The sequence below is a fragment of the Pelmatolapia mariae genome, unplaced genomic scaffold, assembly GCF_036321145.2.
Source record: "Pelmatolapia mariae isolate MD_Pm_ZW unplaced genomic scaffold, Pm_UMD_F_2 NODE_ptg000573l+_length_95306_cov_1, whole genome shotgun sequence".
Taxonomy (NCBI): Eukaryota; Metazoa; Chordata; class Actinopteri; order Cichliformes; family Cichlidae; genus Pelmatolapia; species Pelmatolapia mariae.
The window spans coordinates 8,749-35,863 of record NW_027052257.1 but is presented as its reverse complement, the minus strand read 5'-3'; the positions used below and the strand labels follow the sequence as shown (position 1 = coordinate 35,863).

At 47.1% G+C, this 27,115-nt stretch overlaps 1 protein-coding gene across 1 annotated transcript; it reads left to right on the top strand.

Moving 5' to 3' along the window:
- The first annotated feature begins 1 nt into the window (after position 1).
- LOC134623358 (DNA (cytosine-5)-methyltransferase 3B-like) lies at positions 2 to 27,115 on the top strand. The gene is made up of 21 exons (XM_063468519.1): positions 2 to 1,928; positions 9,761 to 9,911; positions 10,513 to 10,589; positions 10,677 to 10,814; positions 11,313 to 11,456; positions 12,380 to 12,538; positions 12,613 to 12,720; positions 15,334 to 15,475; positions 15,562 to 15,684; positions 16,428 to 16,472; positions 16,572 to 16,648; positions 17,937 to 18,049; positions 18,141 to 18,324; positions 18,512 to 18,596; positions 19,150 to 19,295; positions 22,498 to 22,588; positions 22,781 to 22,929; positions 25,707 to 25,792; positions 25,876 to 25,945; positions 26,029 to 26,147; positions 26,313 to 27,115. The coding sequence occupies exons 1-21, from the start codon at positions 1,803 to 1,805 to the stop codon at positions 26,452 to 26,454; spliced, it is 2,475 nt and encodes an 824-aa protein (XP_063324589.1). The 5' UTR covers positions 2 to 1,802; the 3' UTR covers positions 26,455 to 27,115.

The following is a 27,115-nucleotide window of genomic DNA, read 5'->3' as shown; positions in this document are numbered from 1 at the left end:
AGTGAAAAAGTAGAACAAACACACAGAGAATGAAACACAAACTCAGTCACAATTAAAAGCTAAAGAGTAAAAATGTGTTTCAGTTTTAAAAATGTCGAGTGTTGGAGAGATGATGACCAGGCTGTTCCAAGTTTGGGCGCAGCAAAGGCCCGCTCTCCTCTGCGTTTCTCCTGTGGTGCATGCTACAACATCCTGTGACTTTCCCAGGAATGACCCGCGCTCGTGATTCTCCAACAGCTTTGTCCCCGTCAGAAATCCTACAGCAGGCAAGCGGTCCGTCTGTCTTCTCTCACTTCACAGCACCAGAGTTACTATCAGGCTTGGTTAAATATTCTAGCGCTGACCGTCGCCCGACTCTGCCGTTAAATAGCTCTGATGATTGCAAACAGCTGGAAACAGCTTCCGGGTCAGATGCCCTTCAGCACCTGACTTCCATAAACAACCCCAGAAATGGAGAGGGAGAAAAAACAGGAAAGAAAAAACCCTCAAAACAAAACCCACAGGCAGGTCGGGGAACGTCCGATCGTGTCACGTCTTTACTCTGGCTTTTATTATTTTCTGTTTCATCCATTTCTTCCTTCTTTCCTTCCTTCTATCTTTCCTTTGCTCCCTCATCCAGCTTCTGTGTGCTGTTCAGTCTTTCCTTCGATTTCCTTCGATGCTTTGATCCTTTCTCACTGTGACTTTATTTGCTCTTCTTTCCTCCTGATTGATCTCACAGATTCCCGTGTTTGTGCTCGTGGAAATGGACGCCTCTGTCGTCACGCTCAGCCGAGCCGCAGTAATGCCCCATCGACGCACTTCTCCTTCTTCTTCACGCTGTTTGCGTCGAACGCGCTCTGAAGTGCGGCCGTGAACATTTCGAGTTCCGCTTCCGAACAAACTCTGAGTGAAACTGACGATCATCATCAGCTGTGTCATTAAAGCAGCACTTCAGCGTTAGGAAGGAAGTCTGGAGTATCCGAGGAATTTCATCCCTGAGCAAGGCCACAGCAGCGATTGTTGATTGTTCAGCTGCGCATCCTCTCTGCAGAGGCCCAGGATGTGGAATGGGCGTGTAGGCCACAGCTTTATGTTAAACATGCTTTCTTATTTTCTTTCTTTAACCTAAAGCAGTGATTACCTCGTCCTATCAAGTCTTTCGGCTGCCTCTCCAGAGAGGCCGAGGCACTCCGCCTGCACCGCTAGTTGTCGTTCTTCTCTCAGCCTATCAGAACCTGGACGTATCTCCACCTGACGGAGAAACTGAGTCTGAGATCCTCTCCGAACGACGACGAGGTAAATGGTGACCGGTTCGGCCTGGAGGGAAGACTTGAGCTTGTTGTATTTCAAAATGGAATTTCAAAATAAGAGTGAGGAGATCGTTTAATTAACTCGATCGCTGGAGGTGTGATCTCTCTCTCTGATGGATTAAAACTAAAGATATACCCATACCTGTGCAGCCCAGCACTACCTGTGTGTGTGAACCACTGAGTGTTGTGGCTGTGACAGGGGGAGGGGCTAAAATAGCTCACTTCAGAGGCGGGAACTGAGGGATAAAAAAGGTTTAACTGGATAAGCTGAAAACCATGTGTTTCACACAAACGCTTTTTTCTATCTAACATTCACACGCAGTAACGCAGACTGGGGATCAAACCACCAACCTCACCATCAGTAGGTGACTTGCTCCACCCCTAACTCCTCTGGTAAAGTCTCAGTAAACTCCAGCTGTAAGTCCAGCTGCCCGAGGACCCGAGGAAGAAGAGTGTTATTCCGAGCAGACGTGAGTCCCCGACGGCCGTGACGCTGACGGAAACTGTCTCATGTTTTTGTCCTGCAGGTTTGAGAAGGAGTCAGCACAGACACAGGACCAGTCCAGCGCCACCGCCATGCCTTCCAACAAATACTCTGCTGCTATCATGGAGGAGAGGAACAACATGACGGCCACAGTGAGTCTCTCACACACACACACACACACACACACACACACACAGTCATGGCCACTCCCCCAGCTGCTGCCTGAGCCAGCTGTGGGTTTAAAGGAGTGTGTGTATCGCTGCCAAGGCAGATGCCCGGGCAGGACCGCCAGCATGTTACATGAGTCTAACTGAGAATGCACGCTGGCTGAGAGACTGCATGCGGCGCCACACACACACACACACGCACACACACACACACACACACACACACACACACACACACACACACACACACAAAGCTGAGGCGGAAACCAGAAATGTTTGGGAGACAGAAGTACAGAGGGAGGAAGGAGTTGAAGCGAGGAGGAAAGGATGGAGGGAGCACAGTGGCCTCTTTATAAGCTCAGCAAATGGATTCACTTCACACACACACACACAAACACACACACACACACACTTGGCTCCTCCTGTCGTCCGTTACTACCTCTTCCTCTCTTTCACTCATATATCACCCCGTCACTCCTCCGCCACCATCTGCTTCTCTTTTCTTCTCGTCTTTCTCCACTTTCACCTCCTCCTCCTCCACCCGTTCGTCTCCTCTCCATCCCTCCTTTCGTTCCTCTGTTTGCTCGTCTCCACTCCTGTAGTAATAATACGGCAGCTCTGAGTGTGTGTGCAGCTTTTCTTTTCTGCTCTTTGGGATTCAGGGAAAGTCGGGCAGCTTTTATCCGTAACACTTCCTGCTCAGGGAATAATGTCAGGTTTTCCTTATCCCGTTTTGTTTTCCATCAGCTGGCCCTGTGACATTCTGTGTCTGGGGTTGGACAAAGAGCAGCAGTGAAATATTTAAAATGATCCGTGAGGAGGACGAACCCTGCTCTCATGGATGCGCTGACCTCCACGGTCGCTTTCACAGCTGTGTCATACAGGTGAAGGTGGACGGGTCAGCATCAACCATAACCACGGCTTTTGGGGGGTGAGGGTACACTCACTGGGTTAGGGTTAAGACCTCCCCACTCTGATAAACTGGGAGTTTGGCGGTGGTGTTAGTCAGCATCTTTTGATTTGTTGCATCGTCACTGCCTGTCAGCTTCAGCACCGTGCTGTGTGCGTAGGGGAGAAAGGCTTTTGGGTTAGGATGCTCTCCTTCACTCACCCTGCACAGGAGGAGGTAGGAGGAGCGGGTCATGACACCGGCAGTGTAGACAGATAAGCGTGTTAAACACAAACGCACACACGTGGAAGTCCAAGCTAATCCTAAGGAGGAAATACGAGGACTCAGTTTTTGGCGTACTTGTGGCATGGGGCGGGTCTTCGCTGCTTTCCAGCCCCCCCTGGTGAAAACGCTCCACCCTGTGTTTCTAATCATTCTGGCCATCACTAAGACGATTTGACAGCATCATCGGAGCGCCGCGGGGCAGTCTGCTTCATGCCGAGGAATGTGCGTGACGTAGCCTGTGAGGCGTCGCGGGGTCACACCGGCCAGAGCGGCTCTCAGTAAACACATTTTTATAGCTTGGTCTTTCAAAGAAGCATCGGTGACCACAGCAGCAGGCCATAAAAGGAAGTGAAGTGTTGCTTTGTACTTCCTGTTGAGGCACAGGGCTGACGGATATCCAGGAAAGCAGGTTTGGGAGGACGGTGAGGATGATGAGCCGTGTTTTGGGGAGAGGGAGGTCTGGGCTTCTCTGCTGAGGCTGCTGCCCCCACGACCCGGCCCCGGATAAGCAGAAGAAGATGGATGGATGTTTATCTTTTGTCAGTAATGAAGGAGAGAGGTGCTCAGTCCTGCAGGTTCTTATTATAGGTACCAGCAGCAGAAGCTTCATTTACTCCAGCCGCTGGGTCAGAGTGTGTAGAACCACATAAGCGTGCAGCCAGATGTTATTACAATGAGACTCTAGGTCAGACTGTGACACCACAGCGTCATCATTTATGTTTTAATATATTTGTCAGCGATGGGGAGCGCGGTGTGAGAGCCAGGGCCACGTAACATCCAGCTGTGCTGCAGGAACTCCGACTCCCTCCAGCTGTGGTGTTTCATCCAGCTGTTAAATGAAGCAGTTTCCACGGTGGGCTGGAGCAGAGACTCCCCGGTCTTGTTATCAGATACAGAGCTCCTGTGGAGCGTGTAGTCTTCATGCAGCTGAAACATCTGCAGAGGCTCATGAAACAGCTGCTCCTCCCTCGCCTGTGCTCCACTCTGACTTCATAGCAGCTGCAGGTGGATGGATGACGCCACGTCAGCTCACACACAGCAGCGTATTTGTACAGTTTAATCCTCCCATGCTGTGACTGAAATATTCACACTATGTAAACTAAATCATATAAACATTAAAGGTTAAATTTCAAATAAAGAGCTGCTTCAGCTCTCACTTCCAGAAATCTGCTGGTGAAGGTTTAAAGATGGACTAAATTAAATCCAGCTGGTCTCTCCATCATGTAGCTTCTGTTCATGGACCGATCCCCCGACCGCTGCCCTGACGCCTGGTAGGTCGTATATGCCTCCCACGCGTTCGGTGCCAGTGCACAGGCTGACTGTGGGGAGGAGTGCCCTCCTGGTCGCTCCAGGCCCGAGTCGTTCCTCTGAAAAGTTCTGTTTGGTCTGTGAGTGGTAGCTGCCATCAGCAGCAGTCCTGTGTGTGGTGGAGACCACCTACTTCAGGGTGGAGTAGCTGAACTTTTATGATATTGTAATCAAAATCTCCAAATGTCAGCGTCGTTGTTTTCTTGTCACTGCGAGCCTGGCTGCAGTGAGCGTCTGTGGAGTTTCACGTAGATGTGATTGTGCTGCTGCTGGTATTACCTGTTGTAACGCAGTAAAGGGCGCCTGACTGCAGCTTGATGGGTCATAATCAGAAGGAGCTTCGACTAACGAGCCCGAGTGTGTGAAAAAACACAAACAACAGAAATGGAGCTCAAATATATATATAATTATGTATGTTATGGTGACGTGGACTATGTACATATTTATTATAAACCACACAAAACAACTCATTTGGTCCCAAAAGGAAGTGGGACAAGGTTCAGATCAGCTGACCTGTAATAGGCCACGTTCCAACAGGTATGTAGTTCAAGTCCATTTACAGATTCAGTGGACCTACTGCGATGCAGCGGTGGTCGCAGGAACCGCCCCCCCGACCTAAACAGGGTCACAAACATAAAATAGCATTCACAACTACGTTGGAACAGCTTTCTACTGCCATCACAAAATACAAATACAAAATTAATGCTATATTTTCCAATGAGCAAACAATATAATGAATATATGTATCTATATATCTTATAATGAATTTCGTTCCAAATAATATTATAGACAATCATACTTACAGGTCCCATCAAAATAAAGTAAATTAGCAATAAAGCTACTAAACATTATCTAAGGTTAATCAAATACATACAAAACAACTTTAACTGTACCTGTTGCTCAACAAGTTCAATAATCTCAAAGCAATAAGTCAGAAGTCCTGTCGGCCATGTTGGCATTTAATTAGAAAAGTAACAAAAAAAAACATCCAAAATGGACAAAAATACAAAAATCAAATCACTCATTCGACTCTGGAAGTGATCATTTAACATCCGGCCATCGTGAAAAAACAAAACAACAATATTTAATAAATAAAACCAGTCAGTAAACTTAAGCTTACTGACTAGCGTTAGCTTACCGGCGTCTGACTGCGCGGCTGCGGCGTTTTCACTAATTATAACAAAACAAACAAAGAAACCGACTCAGCGTTTAGTGGGTGGAGTGAGGGCACAAGGTGGAATAAATGGGGCGGGTGGTGCCAGCAATCAGTCAGACACCACAGAGACAGCAGCAGCGATGGAGCTGGGGAAATGGAGCAGATTGACCCGGAACTTATACAAAGTTTATTCCCGCCACAATGAATGGATTTCCGGAAGTGGGGTCGGATATGTCGTGATTTTTAACGTGGCTTCTCTGAGACCAGCTCTTGGGGAATAAATGCTTCCACAAACCAACAGAGGATGCGCCGTCGTGACCTCGGTGAGCGAATGTCTCAGCAGCTGAAACGATTCAGCGTGTTTCACTTTTCCTGCCTCGTTCAGTCGTCTCAGCAGTTTCTGCTCCAAACCACACTGAGCACACACTTTCTCACAAGTTCACAGAGTTCATTTGTTATAGTGGAAACTTACACACACACACACACACACACACTGTTTTACGAGCATTAACAATCACAAACAGATGCAGATATGCATTGTGGTCATTTGGCTTAAAAACTCTGCACAGTCTGAATTTTCCATCTGTTTCACAGCTGCTCCTTCCCTCCTCTTCCTCCTCTTCCTCCCCTTCGCTGCTTGTTTTCTTCCTCTGACTCTCTAAAGTGTCAAGATGAGCTTTCTGCTGCTGCTTCGCGTCTCCGTCAGTCTGTAATAATTCCTTGCACTCAGCTTCAGCCAGCATTAGCTTAAATCCAGCTTTGTCAAATGAACCCAGGCTAACAGCAGCAGCACGCTCACCTTGTCACTAAATCACTATTAGAACAAGTGCCAAAGTTCTTCACCCATAAAATATTTGGCCAGCTCCACCTAGCTGCGGTGAAGCCTCGCAGACAGCTAGCAGCTACGGCTGCGGCGGCTCTATCATGGGATAGACACACACACACACACACACACACACACACACACACACACACTTGCTCACATGCATAAATCTCCCTAGGTGTTACATTATTATCTGAGCATCATTTGTAGTCAGTCTTGCTGTAATGTGGGCGGGCAGAGCGGGGATTAAGGTGGAATCAGTCCTTTCAGTGGGACGCTGGAGTTCGTGTTCAGGCAGAGCAGGGAGGGCGCCGCACAAACTCACGTGTCCGGCTCTTCTGAAGCGATGCCGAGAGAAGGAGCAACGAAAGCATTCCCGCCCGCCTTCGGGTCCTCGCCGCTCGGATTCCTCGTCGCTCCTTTTCTTTCATGGCTGCAGTGTGTTGAGTCAGATGTTGACTTCAGCTGCTGCTGAACATGCGGGCATGCCTGACAGAGTACACAGGCTCAGGGTTAGTTCTTCATTATTTTAGTCTCTTAAGCTCACACAGAACATGTTTTTGTAACCATGTGCTACGTCCTCGTTGGAAACAGACAAAGACACTTTCAAATCAGAGTGCTCAGCAGGTGATTGGATGAACCAGCTGGATATGTGTGACCAGTCAGACGGTGTCTCTCACCAAAGCTGGGCACAAAGTGAGAAGATGAAACGCCATCAGTGCTGTTCTGGAAGCCTCGATCCTCTCACGGTGGAACCAGGCCAAATGTTTGGTCATTCATAACATACATGACTAATGCCACGCTGGATTACATGAACCGGTGGTTTCCAAACCATGTGCCGAAGCAGACTGGAGTGCACGGGACAAGTCCAGGTGTGCCTTGGAATGAAAACTATACAGTCATCTGCTGTCATGGATCCAACGCTCTTCAAAGGAGTGCTGGTCCTGGACCAGAGACTGAGTGTGTGAAAGTGTCTGAGGTAACGATTAGAACAATTACAGGAGTCGTGCAAAGCGCAGATGCTGTAAATAGGCCGTCGCGTGTGCGAAAAGAAAAGAAAGCGATGGCACGCCAGGTGACGCAGATTTACAGTAACGGGCACGAGTCCTTGTTTTTCCTAAAATAAGCCGTCCTGTCCGGCAGTTTTCTGAAGCACAGAGTCCTGAGCCATCATTGCTTTCTTTATATCTGCTCAAAAATAGGTGCAGTGATTTATTGAAACATGTGACAACATCCTTCTGATGAGCTTCAGCCTCAGTATTTGTTTAGACACCTGAAAACGAGTAAAAACACAGAAGAAGAAAAACTTTGAAAGACCTACTGCTCAGCGCCTTTAAACCTGCCGTCACCTGCCCTCTGTTCTTCCTGGGCAGTTTGAGACCCACTAATGGGAACTCTTGGTGTCTGACCTTTTGACCTCGGGTTTTCTGATTGGTGGACTAAAAATCTCAAATATGTAGAATATGTTAGGAAGAAGGAGAACCGGAGGACATGGATTTAGTTTGTCTATAAATGTATCTGCAGCTGTAAACGATGCCCAGATCCTGATATCACAGTCGGGTCGGACTGGAGCAGCCAGGGATCAAACCACCAACCGGTACAGCGTCGCTATGACTACACCCGCTGTAACAGTCGCAGTTGTGTGGTGTCTCTTTAAGACAAGCTAACTTAAAGTTTAACTTAAAGTAACAGGTTGTGTGAACGCTGCTCGCTTCATGTATGATGAGACAGCAGCCGTTCAACGCGGCGCCGATCCACCTGTCAGTGAGGTGGTTCTCACCGCCCCGGGTGGAGGCGCGCGGATGCGTCAGAGTGTTGCTCGTGAACAGCTGTACCTGAAACACAGCTGTGGCCTGAAGCTAAACACGGTGGGTGGATTCTCCCAGATCAAAGATTAAAACTGCGTAAAAGGCAGCGAGGCTTTGGACTGTAGTTACACAACATCCTCGTGCCTGATGGCTTTTTGTTTGAAGTGCTTTTATTTAGCTAGCAACAAAGAAAACTGCTGACATGTCAGTGTTTGGACTTGTAACCAGGCTCTGTTTAATGCTGCAGACCTGCCTGCAAGACCCACAAGACCACAGTGTCTCAGCTGACACACACACAGAGTGTAGCAGTAGTACATGGACAGTAAGCTAACATATTGGATGCTGGAGATGATGAATGACCCACTTGGAACGGCACCAAACGTCTGCGGCAGTCAGGAGATTAGAAGCCTGAACAAGTCCTGACTGCACCACGTTGGCTGCCCGCTCTCAGCTCTGTGTCAGGCGTGTTAATCGTTTGTCATCGTAAAGTCACGTGACGCTTGAATGGCAGCCGTCATAGCGGTGAGGCCAGAGGCTCCGGTGAGTGTGATCCTGAATATGACCTGAGGCTTCGGGAATGTGGAGCGCCGGTGTCGGCGCATCAAACACGCCGTCGTCATGCAGAGCCCTGTGTGGGCTGCAGGGTCAGGGCGGCGTGCGCTCGCATCACAAACTTCAGGCTTTAACGTCACTGACCTTAAAATCTGGGAGTTGGAAAACTTGCTTATTGGAACAATGCAAAGCAGCACGGTGCTGTGCAGAAGTCCTGAGCCAGCCCTCGTTTCAAGGAGCCAGACTTTCTTCTTACTTCGTAAAACAGAACTTTAAAGGTTCATTAAAAGTTCCCAGAGTTTCTGAAGGTCTTACAAAACCTTTGATTTGGCTGCTTTTTCACTCAGTTTCAGTCCTTGTGCCGGACTATTTTCATTTCATTATAAAGGCTCCCAACTCAGGGGAGGAACCAGTGTCGCGTCTGCACATAACAGACACACGGGCAAAGAACGATTTTAAACACATCGTCTGTTCCTGTTTCGTTAGTTGAGTCTGTCAAAAATTTCACAGTTTAGTATTTTTAGATGAACAGGGTGATTCCCAAAGAGCAGTTACCTGGAAACCTGGGCTATCTCTGTGTGCAGCACGTCCTTAAAAACATGTGAGAAGAAGACGTGTAAGGGCCAAAAACTAAGAACTGACACTGGAGATGATCAGCTGATCATCTGCTGGTCACCGGCGCTCCCGCTGGTTTTAGGTCAACGGTTCCTGAAAGCATCAACTCTGTGCGCTGCAGCCAAGTCTCAGGTAATAACACAGAAAACAGTGAAAAACTGAGTGAAAAAGGTAAAAGGAAGTGAAATGTAAAATAAAATGTTTTCTGTGGAGCTCCATCATCTCTCTCTTCTCTCCTCGTGAAGCTCTGGTGACAGCAGAGCAGGGCTGATGGAGTGATGGCGTCTCTGTGGGGCGCCTCTGCGACTCTTCCGCATCCCGCATCACTCCGAGGCTTTATCTCAGATGATAACACTGTTTGTGATTCTGTTCTGTCTCCAGGCAGCGGTGAACGGGGACACGCCTCCAGCTGAGGGCCTGTCCGAGAATGACAGCGGAGTGGAACTGACCAATGAGAACAGCCCCCTGACTGCGGCCGAGCCGCCTTCACCCTTCAGCCCCAAACAGAACGGAGACGCTGCCTCGCCTCAGGGTAACTCACGCCACTCGTCTTTACACCGTCACTTATTTCATGTGAGACCTTTATTTTGAAAGTCCGCTGGCTTCCTGTGTGTTTGCGGACAGAAACTTCACATTAAAAGGGAAAATGTGTGAATGATTGCAGCTGCCAGTGAGGTCACGTGTTTACATTCATTTGTCAGACTTTCACTTCATGTTTCTGTGGCGATGATTTCCTGCTGTCAGCATCAGCAGCTGTTGGTGGGCAGGAGGGGATGATGATGATGATGATGATGAGCTTTGACTGCATTTCTTCAGATTAAGTTTCTGCTTCAGTTCTTTAAAAGTCACGAGAACATGGAGCCTGATGGAGTGATGCAGTGTGTCTGCGTCTTCACTTATTAAACATTTAGTGCATTTTTAATCACTTAACTGAGATTTTCATGTTTTGCTGTGACCGTGTGAAGTTTTGTGTTCCTGCTCTTGAAGCTGTTGAACTGCCGAAATCGTCACGTTTAAGCTCTTTGACTTTGGCAGCCGTCTGCCCGGTGACGCTGTCCCGCGAAAATATTCAGTTTCTCTCGGACCATCTGTCTGACCTTCTGTCCATCTGTTGTCTTCCACTCCCGCCACAGATGGTAACCAGTGCTCGAGGGGAAGCAGGAAGAGGAGCAGGAAGAGACGCGAGGACGAGGAAAGCACCTGGGACTCGGTACGACTCTCGTGTAGGAGCTTTTCACTGCCCTGTGATTTAGGCGAGAGCAGAGGGGACACTGGTCTGGTGTTTGTCTCTTTGCAGGACAAGTCTTCAGGAGCGTCTCAGCTGGGCTTGAGACAGACGCCTCGACCCAGAACCATCTTCCAGGCCGGCCTGACGGCGCACACACACGGCAAGCCTCGCAGACAGAGCCGCAAACAGGAGCACGGCACGTCTCCGGTAAACTCTCGGGAATGTGCAGCCATTAAAAACATCAAACCGCACGTTGTTGTCCACGCGGCGAGCTTAGATGCAGCTGATCTTCTTCTAGAATACAGAAAAAGATATTTGGAGTTATGAAAGTCTGCAAAATGTTAACGGCTCGACTGACTCAGCAACCAGCAGGGGGCAGCAGGGAGGGGATCCTAACAACGTAACAAGCCCCAGATACACAAACAAGCTGCACAGACACACATCCATCCACCTCGGGGTGGGGTAGAGGTGGTGCTGTCAGTTTGCAGCCTGCAGAATCGTTTCTCCTCCTTCATCCTCACTTCTTTCATAAAAGAGGCTTTTTATTCATTTTACTTTGTGTTTGTTTGAATATTTGGTCAAAGCGGGATGATGGCTGCCGACTCACTCACAGCTCCAGGATGATTGTTGCTGTCGAGTCTGTGCTTCTCACAGGTCTTCCTCCCGCTTCTTCCTCTGTCAACCTTCCCTCTTCCTTGCCCTCAGTGTCCCGGGAATCCTCGGGCAGCTGCGGTCGGGTCCGGCGGGGTCCCGGAGACCCCTCGACTGGAGCTCATGGAACAAGACTCCAAAGACTCGGCCCAGAGCACCAGCACCTCGTCCAGCTCTGAAACTAAGCAGGAGTACAGCGTAAGTCGATATATGAGTGCAAATCTCCCCGTTTGTGATGACGAGATCCTGGCGGTTCTCATCCTCTGTCTTCAACAAGCTCCTCCCCTTTTAAGGCCACTTTCAAACACAGGGCGACCTGTGTCGGCTTCCTCTTGGATATTTTCTCTTTGATAATTAATGCAACAGCTGTGGGCTGTGAACTGCTGCGTTAAGCCACGTCTCTTCTGATTGGCCACACCTCGCAGACAGACAGTTTGAACAGGAGGTGGGCGGGACTTCAGACGCCGTTTCACAGAGTTTTTTTCTGCTGTTGGTACTGTACGATGTCACAGAGAGGCAGTACGGCTGCTGTTTAGACTTTTACAGAAGGGCGGCCAATCAGGAGAAAGCGAACCGGTGGAGTCCAGGAATAATAAATGAAGCTGGAAATGACCCGAGGAGTCCACGTGGAAACTCGTGGTGGAAGCTCTGAGCTCAGCTGCAGATTTGCTGCTCAGAGGGGCGGAGCATCCACGCAGCCCACTGGGCTGAAGGGTCACACGGCCCGGCCTCCACCAGCTGCTCGTTAAAGAGCCGCTGCCCCGGGAAACGGCTGTGATGTCATCAGTGATGTTCAAAGTCTCTGCAGAGGAAGCAGCGTGTCTTCAGCCGACGTGGACGAACACACATTTTGTTTTAGTCTTTTTTATTATATTTGCACCACAACAGAACAGAGTCAAACTACAAACCAACTAAGTGGGAGTTTCGCAGGTTTAAGGAACGCTCGCAGACGTGAGGGCGTCTGATCACGCTTTGACCTTCACGTCCATGATGAGGAGACTTTGCTGTACGAAACGTCTCGCACTGATTTCACCCGACTTTAATCTTTGATTCGTCTTTATTAACAGAAAGTGACGATGCTCGTGAATGAACTCAGCACTTCCTCCCGTGTCTCTGTTTAGGACAACAAGGGCTTCGGGATTGGCGAGCTGGTCTGGGGGAAGATCAAAGGCTTCTCGTGGTGGCCGGGGATCGTGGTGACGTGGCAAGCCACCGGCAAGCGGCAGGCCAGCCACGGCATGAGGTGGCTGCAGTGGTTTGGGGACGGGAAGTTCTCCGAGGTGAGGAGGCGCAGAAACGCCGTGGCGTCGGGATGGTGGGACGTGTGTGTTTGATGCCGTGTTCTCTGCTCCAGGTTTCTGCAGACAAGCTGGACTCCCTCACCGCCTTCCCCAAGTTCTTCAGCCAGGCTTCCTACACCAAGCTGGCCTCGTACCGCAGGGCGGTGTTCCAGGCGCTGGAGGTCAGTGTCAGGGTTGGCTATCTGCAACTGCTCCCTGTATGTCACATGATGCACCTGTTACCTGCGGTTCTCTGCGTCATATGAGCCTCGTGTAACGTGACAGCAGACCTCCTCTGAGACTGCTTCCTCTTTCTTACAGCGGTTATCCAAAGCTAGTCGATTCTGATTGGTTCTTTTTTTTGGTGTGCAGCTTTATTGACGTCTCATCTAGTTTGAAATGACCGTGCGCAGCATTTCTGTGCATCAGACAAGCAGAACAGAGTTTGTGACTCATCTTAAATAAATGTAGCCTGCAGGTGTGTAACCATGTGGACGTCAACCTTTAAATGCGCCCTGCCTGCGTCCTGATTGGATGTTTCTTTTTTATTAACTTGGGGTTCCTGTCTCCCCCGACCCCACGCCCTCGGGGTCGTTCACTTAAAATTATGTAACATAAACAATAAACATGCAAAATTTTACAGCTGTAGGTCCCGGTGTCAGAAACCAGAGCCAGCGACATGCAGACAAAACACACACAGGATCACGTGTGTGTGTGACTGTGTGTACATATCTTTGTGGGGACCAGCAGCCCGTCCCCACCAGTTTGAAGACTCAGACTCATGATGTGGTTTTAGTGTCAGGGTTACAGTGAGGTCAGGGTTAGGCATTCATTCATGATGGTTAGGGTGAGCAGCTAGGGAAAGCATTATGTCAGTGAGATATCCTCAGTAAGATACCGAGTGTGTGTGTGTGTGTGTGTGTGTGTGCGTGTGTGTGTGTGCGTGTGTGTGTGTGTGTCATGTTTCAGGTCTAAAGTCTGCTGTAAAAACATGTAGCGTGGTTCCCTGCCAAGAACAAACTGGTTCACTGGAAGTGTATTTATGCATGTTTACACCTGTCTGTGTGTGTGTGTGTGTGTGTGTGTGTGTGTGTGTGTGTGTGTGTGTGTCTGAAAGGGATTCCTCCTCGCTATCACTTGTCTCTCCTGACCTCTGGGAAAAAAGGTTAGCCCGGCGTTCTCATGGAGTAAACGGGAGACGTTTCCTTTCCTGCAGAAACCAGAAACATGGAGGCAGGAAGGGACGCTCGGCACAGAGGATCTGGTTTCAGCACAGATAATAACTGCATCAGGGCTGCATATAAATGTGTTAATGCGAGAGAATCGCAGGATTTCAGTGTGTGAGAGGAACAGAAATGTATTTTATGAGTAAATGTGTCCACGAGTCTGCAGCTCGACTTTATCACAAACACTCGAACACAGTCAGCCTTCAGTCTTTAACACACAAACAATCGTTAGAAGAAACAGAGCTTCAGTTTACTTTAACTCGACATCTTTCACTTATCACCTGTGTTTGTGTAACGGAGCGTGTGTGAGAGAGAGAGAGAGACGGCCTCCGGGCGTCTTCGTGCCGCCGTCTTTTGTCTCCCTCGTCGTCTCCCGTCTGCCCCTTCGCTGCTCGCCTCTCGTCTTCCTGCTAAAAGCGTTCGGGGCTTTCTCACCAGAGACTCTTCACACGGTTATTTTACAAACGAGTTTTATAATTGAAGCTCACCTGTCGAACTGTTCAGGCAGAAATCACTGCCTGTTGTTGACATCCTGCACTTTGACACGTGACGCTCGGATGAATGATTACGCAGAGACAGCGATCCGGCGGCGTCTTATCTCCTGTCCAGTCATCGGTGCGTGTTAGTGTTAAACATGGACCGTCACAGACACCCATTATCACTCCTCAAACATGAAGTGGTTGTAAATCTCATAAACTGTTTTAATTCATAATGACACAGAGCTCAGGTGTGTAATCAAAGTAAACAGGTCCATCAGTCTGTAACGGTCTGTGAGCTGAGGACTGCCACAGACGAACGTCGTCACGTTCTGATGGAGGATTCTGGCTGCTCAGCAGTCGTCGGTGCTTTCACGATGCTCCAGATGTTCTCAAAGGTCTGGACACGGCGTCCATGTTTGGATGGGTCTGACCTCAGATCAGTCTTAAAGGAGACGGGGGCTGTTTCTCCATCGTGGTCACGCGTGGCTTCTCCTCCACGTGATGGAGCCTACACGTGTGGACGTCACGCCCAGCCGCTCGCAGACGGCGTTTCTGGAAGCGTTCCTGAGCCCGTGCACTGATTTATCACAGAGCGGCGTTTGAAGGTTATCGTCCTCGTCCCTGCGCTGCTGATGTCATGGTGTGTGGATGATGTCATGTTCACAGTGAGGATTCAGTTTCTGTAGCTTGGTGAAGCTCTGCCCGATCATGTGACCCAGCGCTGACAGGTCACCTGATCAGCTGATAAATCTTCCTCCAGCTGTTTCTCTTCTCAGTTTTCAGCGTTTTGTTGACCCGTCCCAGCTTTTACAGACGTGTTGCTGCCAAACTGAGCTCCTCCTGCAGCTGCAGGCGCAGATAGCAGTCATTTACAGGAAACCAAAGCGCACTCCTGATGGGATTTAGTCTATTTTAGATTTTACTGGTCAAGCTTCGCCTGCCTGGCTTGTTGTGCCTTAAATGCCCGTGGGGAGTATCTGAATCCTTTTTTCCCCATCTGTGTGTAAAATGCTTTCTGTCACCGTAGTTTCACCTGAATCTGCACATGCTCAGTCCGTCCCAGGCAGGATAACGTCTGTCTCCCCCTCAGATGGCGAGCATCCGAGCAGAGAAAACGTTTCCTCCCTGCAAGTCGAATAGCCCAGAGGACCAGGTCAAACCCATGCTGGACTGGGCCAATGGGGGCTTCCTGCCCAAAGGAGAGGAAGGACTGAAGCCCACACACAGTGCCAGTGAGCAAGGCAGCAGAGCCACACTGTCATTCACTGTTGATCCCAAACAGGCTGCAGGATGTAAGTGTGTTTGTATGTGTCCGCAGACAGTAACCCTCTGGAGCACCACGTCCTCGACGTGTCCCTGTCCGAGTACTTCCCCAGCGCAAAGCGGCCCAAACTCAGCCTGTGTAAGAGCAAGGCCGCCCCCGAGGAGCTGTGCAACAGAGGTAAAAGGTCAAAGGTTAAACTCAGTGAACCCTCACAAAGTGGAGGATATTAGAAATGTATGTCAGCAAATCTGATGTAAGTTATTTATTTAACATTTGTATGTTTCAAGGATGTGCTCAGAAGCACACTGAACCCGTTTTATCACAGTTTTTATACTACAGCATCCTTATGATGTCACAGAGAGGGAAACCCCGCCCACCTGATCCTCAAAACTGCAGCCTTGCAAAAGCGGGAGGAGCTAAAACAACTCGTTTTAGACAGAGGATGAACTGAGGGGCTGCCTCGAGGCCCAGTATTAAATAAAGAAGGATTATTATGATCTGAATCATGCAAAGCTACTCTGGTAGAGTTCAAGGTTAAACATAAAGAGCTGGAAATGAGCAACTCTCCCAACATCTAGGCTCAGTTATGTGTAAATTTGTAATGAAAACAAAAATATCCAGTTCAGAGAATCATATTCAAACAATAAAGTGTGTGATTAGGACTAAACTACACTTAAAGTATAATGTTGGAAAAAATAAAGCTTTTAATGTTTTTAATGAAACAATTTATTACAAATGATATTCTCAGCTTTTCTTTCTAACAGACCTAAATACAAATCTCATATCTATCACTGTTTGTGCTTTCAGTTGAATTATTTTTGTTCTTTATGTTTGGTTGAGTCGTATAAAGTACGCAGTTTATGTCACGTGGAAAACGTGACACTTTTCCTATTTTTACGTCTCCTGTGTTTTCCTGCCAGAACAAATGGTGAATGAAGTTCTGAAGAATAAAAGAAGTATTGAAGGTAAACCTTCCCACCTCTGTGTGTTTGTGGCTCATTATCCTTGGCAGGTAAATCCCACTTTGTCTGATCTTTGTGTTTTTCTGTGTGTGTCTTTGGCAGAGTTTTGTCTCTCCTGTGGGAAGACGAGTGCAACCTTCCACCCGCTGTTTGAAGGAGGCTTGTGCCTAACATGCAAGGTAGAGCGGCAGACGCACGTCACATGATCCAGTGGCTACAGCGTGCGAGGACTCGTCAACGATATATTTGGATATTATTTTATATCGACATTCCGAGAAATAATGCTTCCACGGGCTGATTCAGGAGCTCGTAAAATTAAACTGCCACATTAGTGTCTTCATATAAACTGTAAATCTGTTTGACCCAGACTAATGAAAACCCCCTGCACACACACACACACACACACCCTGTAATATAGCCGTTGGGCTACACGTTGGCTTTAAGCCAGTATTTGACAGGAGTCGTAAAGCTGGTTGTGTGAGAGGAAATAACGCTCCATAGTAAGCAGAGTTGACGTGAGAGTGGGGCGCTTCCACAAAAATCAGCCTCTGGACATCCTGCGGCAGTAATGCTGTTTTTGATGATGATGATGATGAAGGTGTTCTCAGCTAAACAGATAAAAGCTAAAGTGCTGAGTGACGGCAGCGTGGTGTAATTACCATACAAACATCTGAAAGTAGAATAGATGAGAAACTGAGACGTCACCATCTGCAGGACGTCTGTCTGACGCTCTGGTTTCAGTCTGATCAGCAGGCGGCACGAAACAACACATGCCCACTCACACACTCATCCATGGTTTCTGTCTAACGTTCACAACGTGGAGCTAGTGCCTTGCCCAAGGATATTTGGCATGCAGACTGGAGCAGACGGGGAATTGAACCAACAACCTTCTGATTAGAAAATAAAACTGCTGATAATGATAATGACAGAGGCCAGAGCGAGGGCGTATTTGCATGCTGATAATATTTACACCGTTTATTATCTGATTCTTACAAACTGGTAACTCCCATTAACGAAAACAGTCTGGAAGCCAAAATGATTTTTACTTCCTGTGTGAGCAGCGTGGGATTTTCCCAGGAGAAAAAAACAGTCGAATAAATGGTTACGCTGAAAAACGGCAGCACGACACTCAGCTGACAGCTGTCAGGGCTTTGACCACAGAGCGTGTGGAGACTTCCTCCTGCACTGTCATCATTCCAGATATCGTTTATTAATCAGCTCTAAACACCTGAAGCTGACGCCCGCAGGGTAACGCAGCACAACTCTTTGATTTCATTATTTAAAAAGAAGAAAGAGCTTTTTGTCCCCTCCAGGAGAGGTTAAAGGTCAGAGAGCTTGCTTCATATTTGTTCTGTCCCTCTTTCATTACCTAACATAAAGTGTGCTGTTTGCTCAGGTCTGCGAGCTTTTAATCTGAAGGGGCTTCCTGGTTGAATAAATCGTGACTCGTTTCCTGTGTGTATTCAGGACGTGTACCTGGAGATGTCCTACATGTACGACGACGACGGTTACCAGTCTTACTGCACCGTTTGCTGCGGCGGTCGAGAGGTTCTGCTCTGCGGCAACGTGAACTGCTGCAGGTCCGACGGACAGGAACAGGAAACACAAACTGCCCCATCTCCGCTCTTTGCCCCTCCCTCGGCTCACCTCCTCTCCGCCTGCTCCCTCCAGGTGTTTCTGCGTGGACTGTCTGGACATCCTGGTGGACCCGGGTGCGTCCGACCAGGCGCGCTATCTAGACCCGTGGCGATGCTACATGTGCCAGCCGCTGCTGCAGTACGGCGTCCTCAAACGACGGCACGACTGGAGTCTCAAGCTGCAGGAGTTCTTCGCCAACGATAACGGACAGGAGTTTGTGAGTTTCTTCTCAGATGTTTCGTATCTTTATCTGATCTTATAAAGCACACCTGATGAAATCACACGGGTAGCTCTGTGCCCCTCGTGTGAACGGGCGGGAGCAGCAGGATGAACGCTGCGTTTGGTTTCTGACCCGTCGGCTGAGCATCAGGTCTCATTTCTGTTGTTTTCTGTTTGCCTTTCAGGAGAAACCAAAGATTTACCCAGCAGTCCCTGCAGAGCAGAGACGACCAATCAGAGTGCTGTCCCTGTTTGACGGCATTGCCACAGGTGAGGATGAAGGCGAGCTCAAGCTTAGGTTAAATAATAAACCATCGTTTTCCCCTCTGCAGATATTTAGAGTGTGTTTTGTTGAAATAAATAATCAGCCGCCTCTGCAGAGAGTCTCCCGTCCTGCAAACTGACTCCAAATCATCCAAGTTCTTCTGCAGCTGGTGGTCCTGCTTCTGGTCACCGTACCGGCTCATGGACAGATTCTCCACCTGCTGCATGTTCTGGTTAGAGCGACTGTACAGAACAGAACCAGGACTGCCGTCACCAGCTGCAGTCCAACGTGGAGGTGGAGAACAGCGGTGGTCAACACACCAACAACAGATCCTAACGGACGCCGACTGCTGATAGCAGTCAGTTTAGTGGTCGGGCTACATTCCTACCCTCACCTGTGGTCACGTGTGGTCACAGGTGAAGTTATGTGTAAGATATGAGTTTCTTCTGAAGGATGGCCGGGCTCAGAGAGACAGGCGAGGAGCTCAGAGCCGCTACTGTGTGTGTGTGTGTGTGTGTGTGTGTGTTCCTATGTAAAGATGAGTGTGTTTGTTTCCAGGCTACCTGGTTCTGAGAGATCTGGGTTTTAAGGTGGGTCAGTATGTGGCGTCGGAGGTGTGCGAGGACTCCATCTCAGTGGGCGTCGTCAGACATGAAGGAAAGATCAAGTACGTCCACGATGTGAGGAACATCACCAAGAAAAATGTAAGCAGGACAACGTTCGTGTGAAATTCTGCTTTGTTGTATTTTCAGTCTGATGTTTCGAGTTTGAGCTCAAATTTACTGAAAGAAAACCAGTGAAACAGAATCAGTCTGCTGCCCCCTGCTGGGCTGTGAAGGTGGTGCCAGTCAGCTACAAGAGGTTATTTACACAAATCAATAAAAACTTTATTTTCATCAGTTTACATCAAGTATTTGAAAAAATCCACTATTGTCAAAAACATCTTAGATGGTCTGATCTAGAATCTTAAATCTGATCATCTTAGCATTAACATGAAGCTTTAGCTCTCTGTGGATTTACCTCAACAGTTATAGTCAAATATGGCTGAAGTGAACAGTTCCCACTCAGGAAACTTTCAGTCACAAGTAAACCAGAGTTTAATGTAATACTTTTATCACAAACACAAAGTGGACAGAAAACAGTTTTTGTAGAGCTGATTATTGTGAAAGGACCGAGAAGTGCGGAAGTGCGAGGCTCGTGAAATGGGACGGTCTAGTCTGCCTAGCAACCATGATACTAACAGCTGGAAACGTGCCATACAGCTTTGTTTGACAGAAATGAAGGAGAACATATTTTGTTCACCTGTTTGTGTGTTTCTACACGAGCTTTGTGTGATTAGTTGAGTATCTGAGGCTGAGACCACAGGACTGTAAAACATGATTGTTGGCCTTCATTTCTGTACTGAACAGTCATTTAAGATTAGTTAGTAAATAACAATTAGCTAATGTTGGTCATGAGACTAAAGTCATCTCACTTTGGTAATGTAAATATAATATGGCCAATATTATAGTTATTGTCAGATTATTATGATATATACATATATTACAGGATATATTACAGCAGTGAGCTTGAACTCTGGGTCAAAGATTCAAGTTGCAGTTATTTATATTTCCTATCACCTTAAATCTTCACTCAAAGACAAGTTTCTTTGACAGTGTATATGTAGATGTATTATATATAAGAGACAAATGTTGTTTTTAATATGTTGGCATTATTACATTTGGCTCAATGTTTACATATATGTGTAAAAAGGAAAATGTACGAGCTGTGAAAACTGTTTCTGATAGAATGAAGAGTAGACTGATATATGAAATATTCCTTTATTGGGTGAGAAAATCAGACCATGTCATAACTGCTTTAAGTCATACAGAATAGATATCAGAGCCTTAAACAGGCTGACTTCTGCTAAATGGGTCAAACTGGGCAGAAAGTAAACAAACACATAACATCCTTATAGAATATGATGTAACACTATAGATCAACTTACCTCAGAATATATAAAGCATATAAACAATTACAGCAATATGATGCAACAAACACAGCAGTGCTACTAATCCAAAATACTCAAAGCTTCATAGAACTGAAACAAACATTTATTTTTAGCTCCATTCTGCTGCTGATACATACTTTAGGTTTCTGAACATTAAACTTGTTGCTGCCTTTCATAGTGTGTAACTTGAAGGCCCTGAGTACTTTCTCCCACACTGAAAACACTGGAATGATAACATTATTTGAACATTACCTAATAAGACTGATTCAGGACAGACAATTAGTGATTTTAAACTTTCCTAGCAGTCCTTCACAAACAGGGAACAGTCTGTCTATTCTCTCCATCTGTCAGCTGCTGCTGGCTCTTCCTCCTCCTCTTCCTCACACACTGCTGAGTTTGTCCTGGTGGATCATCAGGGGTGCAAAGCCTCACAGATGATGTGCAGCAGTGGGTCCCTCAGTCTGTCCTCACTCTGGACACTTGCAGTTGTCACACATGGAAATCAAATGTGTGATAAGCTGCAGGATTCAAACACAAGTGTAACTTATAAATACATGTTCATACTTTTATTCCACAATCAGAGAGAAAGAAACAGAGAGAGAGTGCAGGACAGACAGACAGGTGACAGTCTCAGGTGTATACACTGCTACAAAACAGCACAAGAGAAGGAGGATTTAGTCTTTGTGTTATTACGAGTGCTAAACAAGAAGAGTTCCCAGATGGTACAGTGGACACATGTGTGACTCCTGTGATTAAAGCATCTTTCTTTCAGCTTAACGAGTGAACCGTCAGCTCGTTCAAACACACGTTAAAGTCCGTTTGGCTCGACACCACCGAACAGAGGCAGCAATATAACATAGCTAACATTAACAGTGCAGTGGATCCTGCTTGTGCCGTGATATTCAGGACTGCAAACCGAGCAGCATCACTGACTTTCAGCTTGTTGTGTTTGTGGATATATGACTGACTTTAATTATCCATGAAATCATCACATTCTCTGTAAGATTAAGGTCGACTATTGAACGGTGTATATTTGAAAGTAAAGGCTTTAAAACCAAGTTAGTACAAACGTCACTAATGTCACATAACTTTGCCGACATGTGGCCAACAGTCATGTTTTAATGTTCTTCGTTATTAAGTGACATAATATTCAGTACTTACTTTTAAGTTTACTCTTCGGCCGCTCCGCTTCAGCCATCCGCCGTTGGGTCATGAAGGATACACCGACCCATTGAAGGCCGCATTTGGAGCAGCCTTCGTCGCGTCGCTGTGACGTAATCGGCCTTCAAATGCGGCCTTGAAGGATGTAGATCCTGAATTGTGACACAGCTATCAGGGCAAAGAGACACAGCTGCACACCATCACAGGGGAGAAGGTCAGACTGAAGACAAAGCACAAGCAACACAGGACTACCAAAATAAAACAGGAAGTACATAAGAGGCACGCCGCGTCACGTTCCCTTCTTCACATTTATTCCTCGGTTGTGTTCAGAGGACGGTTTAAACAGCGTTCGTGTTGAGGATGAAGTTTGTACATTTTTTATTATTGACAAACTTCCGAGGTTCAAGCCTGAGAACAGGAATGGTTTATGACTTTCTTCTTTAATAATGAACGTTTATTAGCTGAATATTGGGCGGCACTGGACTGTTGGCATCAGCTGGTGCTTTGCAAAGTCTTTTCTTTCTGATAATCATTGTAAACATCACATATGAACACAGGGAGACACAACCCTTCGAATCATACAAACGTACACTCTGCTGCTTCACGTTTACCTAAACGTTATTTAATCAGCTGTTTTACTGTTTTTATTCAGATTAGTTTTAAACTTCAACTCTTTTATTGGCCGAAACATTAAACTCATCTTGTCGTATTGAAAACAGGAACCGTGTTCTGTCTGATTTTGTCATCTCGCTCAGATTCAGGAGTGGGGTCCGTTTGACCTGGTGATCGGAGGAAGTCCCTGCAACGACCTCTCCATCGTCAATCCTGCCAGGAAGGGCCTGTACGGTGAGTCCCTGAGTGCATTCTGGGTATATTTAACGTGTGTTTTGGTGATTTTCTACTCTTTTAAAGGCACTAATGCCACCCAGCGTGATAGTTTAACTCTTTAAAGGTTGTTTCTGATGCAGCGATAATCTGCCTGCGTATTCGTAGTTAGATTTTAGCGTTCTTGACTTTTGATGGTTTTTGTCTCTCCAGAAGGCACGGGCAGGTTGTTCTTCGAGTTTTATCGACTTCTGAGCGAAGCCAAGCCCAAGGAGGGCGAGAACCGCCCATTTTTCTGGATGTTTGAGAACGTGGTCGCCATGGCCGTTAACGACAAGAGGGACATCTCGCGGTTCCTGGAGGTCAGTCACATGGGTGGAGACCAGGCCTGTGCAGTAAATGATGTTAAAGTTCAGGAAATCTGCTTAAAGTTTCTTCCTCAACATTTCCAACAAGTGTGTTTGTAATCAGGTTCTGACAAATATGTGTGATTGCTGCAGGTTTCTGGAGGCAGTGTTGGGTTCCTGTTAAAATGTATTCCACTACGGATTACAGATTACATGCCCCAAAATGTAGTTTGGTCATATTCTGTTAAGTTACCCACTGTGAGTAACGTATTCTGAATACTTTGGATTACTTAATATATTAAGATTTAAAAATCTAGTTGGTATTGCTTTTAGAACTGCACATGATTATTTGCAGCTAGCAGGTTGTCAATGCTATCCATCAAATCTAACAGTCTATGAACCAACCTCAGCTAACGCCTGCTAACAGTGTTAGCTTGGTGGTGAGTAGCCATCAGTAATAGTAATAAATCACACAGCAATAGTACATCAAAGATACTGAAGTGGCACATAACCCAGGTAGCTACCACAACTACAACAAGCTAGCTGCAGTAGGCTAGCATTAGCTTTTTTAAAGAACTTACTTCCAGATGTTTCTTAGGTTGACGCTTCTTCTTTTGATGCTGAGAGCAGCTCGGTTGCTGACAAACACAGTTTGCATTGCACGCTCAGATTTCATCCCTTTCTTCTTTAAATATGAAGTGGTGTCAGAATTTCCAAGTAAGAAATGGATTCCTGCCCGTGCACTGCTGGCTCTGTTGTGCTGGCTCTGGGTCCATTGTGTAACTGATGGCACCAACACCAACAGGACGCTGACATTAGAGCCTCTTATTGCGTGTTTTGTTTGGGTTTCCAGCAATGATGGGAATTACCAAAATTAGAGAGGGGATAGCCTAACATATGAAACAGGAAAAGACCGCCATGTAATCCATTTATTTCAACAAAGTAACTGTATTCTGATTATCACCTATTTGAACGGTAACTGTAACAGAATACAGTTACTCATATTTTGTCCCAAAAGGTTGTTTCTGTTCATCTGGACATTTCAGTGGGAGAAACGTTTCATCATCATCAGGTGACTTCTTCAGTCTCAGCTGACTGCAGGTTTCAATCTTGTAAACAGTACATTTGCATAATGACTGAAACCAGCCCACTGAAGGAACAATGGGCTGGGAGGTCATTTACATGATCATTAATATGCTAATTCTCATGATCATTAATCAAAGCCCACTGATCAATGGCCATGAGTACCACTGACAGAGAGTTGGAGAATGGCTGTATTCACAGCATTGTTAGATGTAACAGATGTACCCTCAGGCCCCCTGCCTGTTGGCAGTTTCTCCATCCATCGGCGGGGTAATCTCATTGGTTCATTTTGTCTGTTTGTTAGTCACAGACCTGTTCAGGTGGACTTTTGTACCACGTAGATTCAACATGTCTCAGATGGTCAAACAGCCACAAACAGCCACTGCTCCTGAAATCTGTTTTAGTGTATTTGGTCCATATGGTGTCCTTGTTTCCGAGGCCACAGTGACGTACTCCAAGCCGTGAAATTATATGAATATAAATCCTCAGAAACTGGAACTGAGCTGAATTATTTTAATTTATGACCGTAGATATTAAAAGTGGATTTACATGCCTGGTCTGGTCTGTGGTGTGACTTACAGACGTAACATTGGTGCTGCTAACACCTCCTGAGACTCAGCTGGCAGTTAAATGGCCTGTATTTGTATAGCGCTTTACTTAGTCTCTAAGGACCCCGAAGCGCTTTACACTACATTCAGTCACGCACACATTCACACACTGGTGATGGCAGCTACATTGTAGCCACAGCCGCCCTGGGGCGCACTGACAGAGGCGAGGCTGCCGGACACTGGCGCCACCGGGCCCTCTGACCACCACCAGTAGGCAACAGGTGAAGTGTCTTGCCCAAGGACACAACGACCGAGACTGTTAGAGCCGGGACTCGAACCGGCAACCTTCTAAATACAAGGCGAACTGCCAACTCTTGAGCCACGATCGCGAGGAGGAGGAGCGGTGGAAACATTTTGGGTGTAAATTCAGGACAAATTTGAGAGCTCAAATTCATCAGAAAACAAATAACTTGAATATACAGATGATGATAGCGTCGGGAAGAAACATCATTGCTCCCTGCACAAGTCTGAAAACTGAATCTGCAGGACGTCTAAACAACGTTAAGATTCAGTTAAAGATGAAAAGAAGACGACGCCTCTGTCTGTTTTACTGTGATGAGCTTTATTAAATTCAGTTCTTTCAATTCTTTTGACGGCAAAGAAAGACTGGGCTCAAAGTGGTCTAACTCAAAAAACTATCTTTATTTTACATTTCCGGAAATGGAGACTGAGCACACAGAGACACCAGCTCAGGTCTGAAAGCAGCAGCAGCCAGCATGGTTATTTATATATTTCCGTGGCACGTCACACACTCTAAGTTTCGAACACTCTGCTTAGTTTCACTTTCTGTCTGCAGAAGCATGCAGTTTCCTGTCAGTACTTTTGGCTCAGACTCTACTCAGAGCTGGCCCTCTCTTATTAAAATACATAAAACAATAATAATCAGCAAATAAGCACTAAGAATATATATTTAAATCCCAACAGCTTACAAACATCATTTACTCAACACATTTAAAAATGTTTTGAGATTTTTAAAAAAATGTCCGTCTGATGATCTGGATCATTTTTCACGGCTCTGAGAACATGTGGTGTAAAAACCCGTCTGTGTGTTCATGAGTAATTATGGGATGTATTCAGTTATTTATCGACCTTGCTTTGCAGTGTAACCCTGTGATGATTGATGCCATCGAGGTCTCTGCTGCTCACCGCGCTCGATACTTCTGGGGAAACCTGCCGGGGATGAACAGGTGAGCAGGTGTTCTTCATCAGAAACTCGCCCGGCATTGTGAGGGCAGACGGATTGAACAGTGTGATCTCTCCTGTGCTTCAGGCCTCTGTGCGCCTCAGGGATGGACAAGCTACAGCTGCAGGACTGTCTGGATCACGGCCGAGTGGCAAAGGTTGGTCACGTACACCGTGAAAAGAAACATTTTCACGTGCAGGTATTTTGTGCTAGACTGACGACGCGTCTGTTGTCTCGTAGTTTGGAAAGGTGCGCACCATCACTACTCGCTCCAACTCCATCAAACAGGGGAAAGACCAGCACTTCCCCGTGCTGATGAACGGGAAGGAGGACATCCTGTGGTGCACCGAGCTGGAGAGGTGAGCGGATAACACTCGCGCTGCTGCTTTTGGCAGATACACTGTGAAAGCTAACGTGCTGACGACAGGTCGCACGACACCGGCATTCGCTCGGTCTTCTTTCTCACTGTGCACAAAAACTTTAAATATACCATCTTCAGGCGGTTGGTCTTCTCCCCTCTGCAGGATTTTTGGTTTCCCCGTCCACTACACTGACGTGTCCAACATGGGTCGCGGCGCCCGGCAGAAGCTCCTGGGCCGGTCTTGGAGCGTCCCCGTCATCAGGCATCTGTTCGCTCCGCTCAAAGACTACTTTGCCTGTGAATAAGAAGAAAGCCGCCATCACCAGCAAACACACACACACCAGCTTTTTTATCAAGAACCGTCAGCAGCCAGCCGTTTCCTCCCCTCCGTCGAACATTTTGGAAGGCAAATGGCCGGTTTGACAAAACATCAGCGCGGCGGGGAAACGGTTCGAGATGCTGCCTGGATTCTGCCTTAGATCCACATAACACACACTAACACAGATTCACAGCTTAGGGAAAGATGTTGGCTGCCCTGGAAACAGAGGGGGCGGAGTCTAGTCAGGTGAGCAAAGGTGAGATGGATAAGGAGGCCAGTAGGGCGAGTCGCCATTCCTCGGGGAGTTAAAAGGGAACGATGACACCCACGCCTTTGCTTTGTTAACATTAGGACTGTAGCGTGACTTTAATAGGATTTTAGCTTCATTTAAACGCCCTTGGAAGGCATCGTTTTTAAGATAACACCTAGAAGTTTTAGAAGATGGAGAACGGCGTAGTAGCGAGCTTTCAATCTCAAACAAAAACACTTTAAAAGTGACTTGAACCAAAGGCGGAGCTGACGTCCTGTTCCTGTTTCATCCGCCAAGGTCAGCTCGCCGTAATGATGCTGTGGCTTCTGGTCCAAACTTTGCGAGTGCACTCGACAGTAAAACTGCTGCAGGATGTTTTTAAAGGACCAACCTAAGA

Excerpts from the sequence above, each read along its gene's own strand:
- LOC134623358 (XM_063468519.1), top strand. The coding sequence starts at position 1,803 with ATGTTTTTGTCCTGCAGGTTTGAGAAGGAGTCAGCACAGACACAGGAC. Across the intron at positions 18,325-18,511 it reads ACGATAACGGACAGGAGTTT|GAGAAACCAAAGATTTACCC; the intron begins GTGAGTTTCTTC and ends TTTGCCTTTCAG. Across the intron at positions 22,589-22,780 it reads TGCCAGGAAGGGCCTGTACG|AAGGCACGGGCAGGTTGTTC; the intron begins GTGAGTCCCTGA and ends TTGTCTCTCCAG.